We start from the raw sequence: 10,136 nt of genomic DNA on the forward strand, positions 1-10,136 counted from the left end.
ATATGTCCTTCGTGGTATGCGCGGGTGTGGCAGTAATGAGCTTGATTGTGTTTGTAAACAATTGGAATAAGCGTCGAATGTACGAGAAATATAGGGCGCGTGCTACGCGTAAAATTCGCTGGTAAATAGCTAAGAGTGCTAGCCCATCATGGAAACTATGATCATGACTGTCCGTTATCTGGCGTTTCCTAGTATTAGGTAAGAGTTTTTGTGTTTAGATGCGGCGTGTAACAATGCTAGATTCATCGTCGAAGTCGGAGCGCAGTGATAGAGATTTATTACTTCGCATTCGTTGTCGTCATTGTTGTTCTCCTTGTCCGTACTTCCATTACTTCGTGTATGGTATTACACGTAAATAACACGTAGTACAGTTGACGATAGAAGAAGACAGAGAAGAGATGGCAGAGTTAACAAAAGCATTGAAGTAGGTACTGTGTACTGTGAGTATGGTGCCGCTTCCAAGGAGTTTGCGAACTTCGTTTGGAACTTATTGAAAACGTCTTAAAGATTTGCTTAATAAACACTTCTTTGTTATAATTGCCTACCCCAGAATGTCGTCATCGGATTTCATGGTTACATTAAGAGTAACATTATTTTACTACAAATCCATGAAATAACCTGCAGGCAACTTTCGATAACCGGTTTAGCTGTCTTAGTTGACAATTTTGTTGCGCAACGTCATTCCATTTTTCTTTTTTTGACAAAGACAGCTAGTCGTGTCGTTAAAACTGTTGCTAACAGGTCAATTACTTGAAATTTTCGCAAAATGAAATTACTCTTCATATAATAGCCCATGTTGGACGTGTGGTCGCCTGCACGCGAACACGCAGCGATGCGCACCTATAAATGACCATTAGGCGTTGTCTCCAATTGCGATCATTAAATAATTAATTAAGGTAATTAATTAGGAAAACGCGTGCGTGACATCGTTCGGCGCGGCTCGGAATTCGAGAAATCGGGTCCGCGGTGTGGCTCGTCTGTAAGCGCGCACGTCTGCCATTGTCCAACCCGCTGTCATTGTCGTCTGCTTCTCTGTGTGTGAGCGCGTGAGAAAGTAGGCCGGCGGCGCACTGTTACATTAGTTACATGTCAATGACGCATGCGTCCGCATATTTGTCAAGCGCTCTAAGCGATTTTTTACGGAGCTATATAGAGTCGGACCAGCGAGTCGTTAGCGTCGCGTACAACATCCGGAAGAATGGACCAAACTGCCTTCACCTAATTACAACGTTTAATGCCAAGGACAAAGACTAAGTGCGCATGCGCGCAAGCTTCTTTTGCCGTATGAAGTGGCCTGCGAGCTGGACTACCTAAGAGCGGTTGCTCATGTATACCAGCGTGAGCGGCTTAGCTATAAACTCTAAACATAGATTAAAACTACTGGTGGGAGTGGAAAAGGGATTATAATAGTATAGATTTTTATTATAACCTAGTTGTTGTCTACGACCTCGCATGCTATTGCTGAAACGGGGACATCGATTGCGACACTACCCCATGAGAGAATAGGTAGTGACGACGACTTTGCCGTTAATTAAGTAGCTGCGATGACGTAACTGTTACCCTGCTGACGTAGCTGTTACTACGATGACGTAGTTGTTATTGCGATGACGTAGCTGTTACCCTAATGACCTACCTGCTGCCCTGCTGACGTAGCGGTTACCCTGATGACGTAGCTGTTACTTTTATGAGGTAGCTACCCCATAATGAGGTAGCTGTTACTTTGATGAGGTAGCTACCCCACGATGAGGTAGCTGTTGCCCCGATGATGTAACTGTTACCCTGCTGACGTACATAGCTGTTACAATATTGTTCTAGGGTGAGGGGTACGACGCCCGCACCTTCTATAACAGCACCGTCATCGTGATGGCAGAGTTTGCTTGGGGCATCCTCGAGATGGGAGATCGCGCCTACGATGTCTCGTGCAGGTTTGGGGGGACGCAGATCGACACGTTAGAGTTCAACATGCAAGTCCCGTAAGTACAGCAGGTGAACGAGATGTTCCCTGTTATTCCATAAGCATCTACTCTGCATATAGCTTACTTCTTACCTGCTATTTCTATTTATACTTCTACTTCTACTTCTACTTCTAACTTCTACTTCTATTTCTACTTCTACTTCTACTTCTACTTCTACTGCTAGTTCTACTTCTACTTCTACTTCTCCGTCTACTTCTACTTCTACTACTAGTTCTACTTCTACTTCTAGTTCTACTTCTACTTCTACTTCTACTTCTACTTCTACTTCTACTTCTACTTCTACTTCTACTTCTACTTCTACTTCTACTTCTACTTCTACTTCTACTTCTATATCAATTTCTACTTCTATTTTTAGAGTAGTACTAGTGACCCTTATGTACAAGTTTGAGCTTGTCACCGCTCCACGCTTCTATCATTACCACAATCATGCTTTTATTCGCAGAAACATTAGCCCCAATACGGTGACGTCATCACCCATCACGTTCAGCAGTTGCAACATGAAGATCGTACAAGGCAGAAATCCGCTCGTGACGTCAGTCAATGTCCTTGATCTTGGGGACATCGCCACTCTAGTGTTCTGGGTTGATAATCAAGGTATGAACCTGGTCGTAATATAGGCGCGTGTTCGTTGATTCACGAATGTCAGTCTATCCCTCCAAAATGCCATCATCTGCTGTAATCATGAGAGATTCTTCTTTGAACCTTTCGCTTCCAGTTATGGCTGGGCATATATCGGCCCAACCTCAGTGTCGGCTTAAGTGATTCTTCCTCTTCTCTTCTCTTTCTGAATAGGTTTATGCCCGGAAGGTGACACGACAATAGACTAGCATATCTGGATCGTTCGCCCAAGGAAATTACACGTTTCCGTGACTTTACTTACCTCAATTGATTTGTTAAGTTCGCTGGAAGTATGAACTTACGTGTCTATTTTAATTTCTTATTTCACAGGCGTCTTCGATCTCTCCGTGTTCGATTGCTACGCCCACGATGGCATGCAGATGTCGCGGCTCGAGCTCGTCGATGAAGCAGGGTAAGAGACATATACCGACAATAGTCACTATGAGCATCAGGGTAGATGGTTCATGGTAGCGGCAGTGGAAGCAGTGTCAGTGTTGGAATCGGTGATAGTGATGATCGACATAACACGGTCGGTAGGGGTGATACTCTATTAGGAGTGTTCCCAACTTTAAAGTCATTAATGGTCATAATAACATATATATATATATATATATATATATATATATATATATTATATATATATATATATATATATACATATATTCACGGCCCAGGAAATTTCCTCCGTTCCCCGTTAGTAAATATTTCCACGTGACTTTCCTTATCGGATTATAACTAAAGTGTGCCATCTCCAAGCCGTGCGGCACAATCCCCACAGAGCTATATTTATGCCAGTTACGTCATTAGTTGTAAACTGTTCTAATTAAAGCTGAACAGAACAAGTTCCACAGAATGACTTGCGCCGATTACTTTTACATCTGCCAGTAGTTTTTCCGTAAGTAGCTCTAAATGATTATTTCCAAAAAGAGACGTTTCAAACGTCGTTTAGCCCATTTTCCACCCGATTAGAGTCTAAACGGTTCCATATATAGACACACGTAATAGCTCGGTCATCCACGCTAAAAGATACACTTCCTGATGCATGCTGTCAGATCGTAACCCTGTTTAACTGCTCGATACAATTGCATGTAATTTACCTAAAAACGCGTATTGGCGAGTATAAGTGAGCAACGGTCAGAGAAACATGATAGCAATGATAGCAGAGGTCAGTGAATGAACACTGAATCGGTCAACAGTTTATTACCACACATGCACACACGCACACACACACAATATATATTAATATATTTATCTGTGTTTTTCAGTTAACTTCTCTGGTAGCGGATTTAATTCACGAATTTGCAAATCACGTCGTATGTAAAGACATACGCACGTGCGTGAGACATAATAGCTATAGTCTCTGTCTATTCATTTAAAAAATTGATACTAAACAGAGCGCAGGAATAGCTGTTGTCATTTCGCGATGGAGCAAGTCACGCTAAACTTACGACCGGCAATTATTGTAGTGCTCAGAGAAATGATGGGGTCAGAAACGACCACCTATGTGCTACGGGCATAAACATGTCAGTGGCGGCACATGTTTTGGGTGTTAGAATTGACACTGCCCTATGAATTTCTACAATAGAAATTTTTCGAACCTATTAACCTGTTCACTGGCTCTGGGGCAAGTGTGCGTCCTCATTTTAATCGCCATTATCTTGATGTTAAAGATACATTCGCGCCTAAATTTTGCCGCCAAACACAACACCTAGCAGAGCAAACTAGTAGAATTATTTTGCGTCTATGCGTGTCTATACGTACGTTACATGACCCTTTAAGATGTATGAATATTGGAAGGATTATGATATTATATTATTATAAACGGCGTCGTCTATTTGCCGTTCTTTGGCAACACAATGATTTGAGTAATAACTTTGCGTATATAGAATACCACTATTTTCTGAGAACGCCTCGTAAGGCGATATTCAAATGCTATTTGCTTGGTTGTATTGTAGGCAGATAATATAATAATTTGCATACTATATCCCGTTTGTCTCGCAATGGGTGGTCCAAAAGATAATAGAAGAACACCTTGTGTTCTTCTATTATCTTTTGGACCACCCATTGCGAGACAAACGGGATATAGTATGCAAGTTTCATTTCCGCAATGGATAATATTTTTAACCTAATATAATAATTATTCTCTAATATTTTTCAAATTTTATCTGTCAATCCTAACGTGTCTTTCATGGTTGCGCTTCTTATTGATATGTATTTCAAGTTGATTTATTACAAGTTTAGTCACATTAGTTACACGAAAAGGTTCGATTTTGAGTAATGCGTTGAAAGTACATAATATTATGTTGATCGAAACTCAAATTGTTTACGAAGCACGTCGTGTGAGTTCGTATGTGTGTGCGTGCGGGTCATTGTGTGCGTGCGCGTATGAGTATGCGCATATGTGTGTGCGTGCGGGTCATTGTGCGCGTGCGCGTCTAAACGACCGAATAAATTCTTTTATTTCTCATGATTAAATTCCCCCATGATTTATTTCTCAAGATTAAATTCTTCCGACGCTCACGCCCGTTTTCTACCAGAGCGCCTGTAAGATAAACCCTTAGTTTAATCGCTCAAGTCGAGTTTAAGCGTGAGTCCGAATTAGTAACTTATCGACTGGTTGGCGCGGTGTACTAATTGTATAGTTCCTTGCACCCGAGGGGTATTTCGCGGACGGGGTTTATGCAGTTCGAGTTCTAGATCTCGTCCACTCTCTCTATATATGGTCACAGCACGACGTTAGCGTGAAAGTACTATAAAGCAATCGGAATGTGCCAAACAGAGAATTCTAGCTCGTAATGGAAATATCTGACATCGATTCGGCGACAGTTTTCTTTCGCGTAAGTGGCGTTCAAGTAGTTAGGATATGCATATGTGCGACTGAATGCGCTCCCTGTCGCCAGCAATGATGCTAAACGTGAACTTGTTTAACGTAGCGAGTGGGTCAGTGAGTGCATTAGACTGGTTCTGTGTGCATGCCATAAGCTATAATGAACGAACTGAGCTGCACATCATTCTCTCTTTCGTTTTGCTGTGTTTTCCGAGTATCTGTCGATCATACACAGCTATATTAGGTTCTGCCATCTAATCATACAGAATTTGACTTATCTGACATTGCTTTTGAAGAAGTTCGGGGGAGACGTTTAGACGTGGCCATGCGCGTGTCGGTGGAACTGATACAGGAAGTAGTTATGAACATGTAGCGATGAGTAAACGTCCATGAGAATATCGTTAATCGGTTAATTTCCGACCTTGTGAAAATCCGCGCTTCTGCGGTCGTATTTGCGTGGCAATGTTTGCGTGTGTACGTACGTACGTACGTACGTGCGTGCGTGTGTGCGTGCGTTCGTACGTGCGTGCGTGTGTGTGTGCGTTCGCACGTGCGTGCGTGCGTGTGTGTGCGCGTGCGTGCGTGCGTACGTATCTGTGCGTGTGTGTGCGTGCTTGTGTGTATGTCTAAGTGCGTGTGTGCGTGTTTAAATTTATAACTATGTAGTAATAGAATCACGCGTATACTAACTCAAAAATCTTAACTATGGTTGCACCTTTAAGCCGGCAATTCTCAGTATATCGTACCGGTATAAAGCAATTCTGGCCCAGATTTATATCCCTGTACAATTATAATTCTCAAACGTCAGCCACCGTGGAAACACGCTTAGAAAGAAACCATTATTGCTTACTGGAGGAATTCGCTACTGGGCAGTTTTCTCGACTTCAATTGACCATGGGTTAGCTACAATACTTGATTGTGAACACCGACGACCTAGTACGCACTCGTTTAGCATGTGCATATTCCCACCGTTGTGTTGGGAAAGCGACAAACAGTGGTTTCGCTTTCGCTATGGTTGTTGTAGGGTTTAACGATGCAATGACCAGCGAAATCAGGCAAGCGGCTTACTGACCTAATATCAGGACGTCAATCGGGAGGGAAAGAATGCATTACGACCGCCAGCAATGAAAGCGAAACACGCGCGTGTCTTTGTGTGTGTGGAGGGCGTGTGTGAATGGGGGGAGGGGGGTGGGGGCGTGTGTGTGTGTGTCACAGTCTGTGCGTGCGTGCGTCTGTGTCTGTGTGCGTGTGCGTGCGTGAGTGTGTGTGTGCGTGTGAGTGGGCGTGCGTGAGTGTGCGTGTGTGTGTGTGTGAGTGTGCGCATGTGTGTGTGTGTGCATGTGTGTGTGTGTGTGTGTGTTTGTGTTTATGCGTATGTGTGTGTGTTTGTGTGTGTGGGTGGGGGAAGGGCGGGGGCGTGTGTGTGTGTGTGTGTCACAGGCTGTCTGTGTGTGCATGCATGCGTGCGTGTGTGTGTGCATGCGTGCGTGCGTGTGTGCATGCGTGCTTGCGGCGGGCGCGAGTGCAAGTTTGTGTGTCTGTCTGTGTCTGTGTATGTCCGTGCATGTGATTTATTCCTGTTAATGACAAGCTGTTATACAATAACCCCAAAGCCTATATCCACTCCTGTACAATAACATTATAATATATCCCTGTTAATGTCAAGTTGTTATACAATAACCCCAAAGCCTATATCCACTCCTGTACAATAACATTATAATATATCCTTTATAATGTCAAGTTGTTATACAATAACCCCAGAAGTCGGAGCGCAGTGAAAGATATACTTCGCAATTCGTTGTCGTCATTGTTGTTCCCTGTCCGTACTTCCAATTACTTCGTGTATGGTATTACACGTAAATAACACGGTAGTACAGTTGACGAAGAAGAAGACAGAGAGGATGGTCAGAGTTAACAAAAGATTGAAGTACGTACTGTGTACTGTGAGTATGGTGCCGCTTCCAAGGAGGTTTGCGAACTTCGTTTTGGAACTTATTGAAAACGCTCTTAAAGATTTGCCTTAATAAACACTTCTTTGTTATAATTGCCTACCCAGAATGTCGTCACTCTGGATTACATTAAGATAACATTATTTTTACTATCAAATCCATGAAATAACCTGCAGGCAACTTTCGATAACCGCGTTTAGCTGTCTTAGTTGACAAGTTTTTGTTGCGCAACGTCATTCCATTTTTCTTTTTTGACAAAGACAGCTAGTCGTGTCGTTAAAACTGTTGCTAACAGGTCAATTACTTAAAATTTGATCGCAAAATGAAATTACTCTTCATATAATAGCCCATGTTGGACTTGTGGCGCCTGCACGCGAACACGCAGCGATGCGCACCTATAAATGACGCATTAGGCGTTGTCTCCAATTGCGATCATTAAATAATTAATTAAGGTAATTAATTAGGAAAACGCCGTGTGCGTCCTGAATCGTTCGCGCGGCTCGGAATTCGAGAAATCGGGTCCGCGTGTGGCTCGTCTGTAAGCGCGCACGTCTGCCATTGTCCAACCCGCTGTCATTGTCGTCTGCTTCTCTGTGTGTGAGCGCGTGAGAAAGTAGGCCGGCGGCGCACTGTTACACTTAGTTACATGTCAATGACGCATGCGTCCGCATATTTGTCAGCGCTCTTAAGCGATTTTTTACGGAGCTATATATAGAGTCGGACCAGCGAGTCGTTAGCGTCGCGTACAAGTCTCGGAAGGATGGACCAAACTGCCTTCAACCTAATTACAACGTTTAATCGCCAAGGACAAAGACTAAGCGCGCATGCGCGCAAGCTTATTTTTGCGAATTGACATGACGTATGAAGTGGCGTGCGAGCTGGACTACCTAGAGCGGATCGCTCATGTATACAGCGTGGAGGCGCTTAGCTAAAACTCTAAGCATAGATAAACTACTGGTGGAGTGGAAAGGATTATAATAGTAATCTACGATTTTTATTATGACCTAGTTGTTGTCTACGACCTCGCATGCTATTGCTGGAAACGGGGACATCGATTGCGAGGACTACCTCATGAGCAGAATAGTAGTGACGACGACTTTGCCGTTAATTAAGTAGCTGCGCATGACGTAACTGTTACCCCTGCTGACGTAGCTGTTTACTACGATGACGTAGCTGTTATTGCGATGCACGTAGCTGCTACCCTAATGACCTACCTGCTGCCTGACTGGACGTAGCGGTTACCCTGTATGACGTAGATGTTATTGCGATGAGGTAGCTACTTCCACGCATGAGGTAGCTGTTGCCCCGATGATGTATACTGTTACCGCTGCTGACGTACATAGCTGTTACAATATTGTTCTAGGGTGAGAGGGTACGACGCCCGCACCTTCTATAACAGTACCGTCATCGTGGATGGCAGAGTTTGCTTGGGCATCCTCGAGATGGGAGATCGCGCCTACGATGTCTCGTGCAGGTTCGGAGGGCACGCAGATCGACACGTTAGAGTTCAACATGCAAGTCGCCGTAAGTACACAGCCGTGAACGAGATGTTCCCTGTTATTTCATAGGCGTCTACTCTGCATAATAGCTTACCTTCTTACCTGCTATTTCTACTTCTATTCTACTTCTACTCTACTTCTAACTTCTACTTCTATTTCTACTTCTACTTCTATTTCTACTTCTTACTTGCTAGTTTCTGTACCTTCTACTTCTACTTCTCCGTCTACTTCTACTTCTACTACTAGTTCTACTTCTACTTCTTCAGTTCTACTTCTCTCTACTTCTACTTCTACTTCTACTTCTACTTCTACTTCTACTTCTACACTTCTATATCTATTTCTACTTCTATTTTTAGAGTAGTACTAGTGACCCATTATGTACAAGTTTGAGGCTTGTCACCGCTCCAACGCTTCTATTCATTACCACAATCATGCTTTTATTCGCAGAAACATTAGCCCCAATACGGTGACGTCCATCACCATCACGTTCAGCAGTTGCAACATGAAGATCGTACAAGGCAGAAATCCGCTCGTGACGCAGTCAATGTCCTTGATCTTGGACATCGGCCACTCTAGTGTTCTGGGTTGATAATCAAGGTATGAACCTGTCGTAATATTAGGCGCGTGTTCGTTGATTCACGAATGTCAGTCTATCCTCCAAAATGCCATCATCTGCTTGTAATCATGAGAGATTCTTCTTTGAACCTTTCGCTTCCAGTTATGGCTGGGCATATATCGGCACAACCTCAGTGTCGGCCTTAAGTGATTCTTCCTCTTCTTCTTCTCTTTCTGAATAGGTTTATGCCCCGAAGGTGACACGACAATAGACTAGCATATCTCGGATCGGTTCGCCCAAGGAAATTACACGTTTCCGTGACTTTATTTACCTCAATTGATTTGTTTAGTTCGCTGGAAGTGAAGTATTCAATACTAGGTATGAACTTACGTGTCTATTTTAATTTCTTATTTCACAGGCGTCTTCGATCTCTCCGTGTTCGATTGCTACGCCCATGATGGCATGCAGATGTCGCGGCTCGAGCTCGTTGATGAAGCAGGGTAAGAGACATATACCGACAACAGTCACTATGAGCATCAGGGTTAGATGGTTCATGTAGCGGCAGTGGGAGCAGTGTCAGTGTGGCATCGGTGATAGTGATGATCGCACATAACACGGTCGGTAGGGGTGATACTCTATTAGGAGTGTTCCCAACTTTAAAGTCAATTAATGGTCATAATAACATATATATATTATATATATATATATATA

At 43.4% G+C, this 10,136-nt stretch overlaps 1 protein-coding gene across 1 annotated transcript in view; it reads left to right on the plus strand.

Annotated features, from left to right (window-relative positions):
• Positions 1–1,821: 1,821 nt before the first annotated feature.
• The window catches only part of LOC106807581, a 15,311-nt gene continuing 6,996 nt past the window's right edge, over positions 1,822–10,136 (plus strand). The window contains exons 1-3 of the mRNA XM_014809960.1: positions 1,822–1,973; positions 2,419–2,570; positions 2,925–3,006. Coding sequence (XP_014665446.1) covers positions 1,864–1,973; positions 2,419–2,570; positions 2,925–3,006 — 344 coding nt within the window. The 5' untranslated portion in view covers positions 1,822–1,863. The remainder of the gene's footprint in view (positions 1,974–2,418; positions 2,571–2,924; positions 3,007–10,136) is intronic.

This window comes from Priapulus caudatus, unplaced genomic scaffold (genome assembly GCF_000485595.1).
Source record: "Priapulus caudatus unplaced genomic scaffold, Priapulus_caudatus-5.0.1 Scaffold223, whole genome shotgun sequence".
NCBI classification, from domain to species: Eukaryota; Metazoa; Priapulida; class Priapulimorpha; order Priapulimorphida; family Priapulidae; genus Priapulus; species Priapulus caudatus.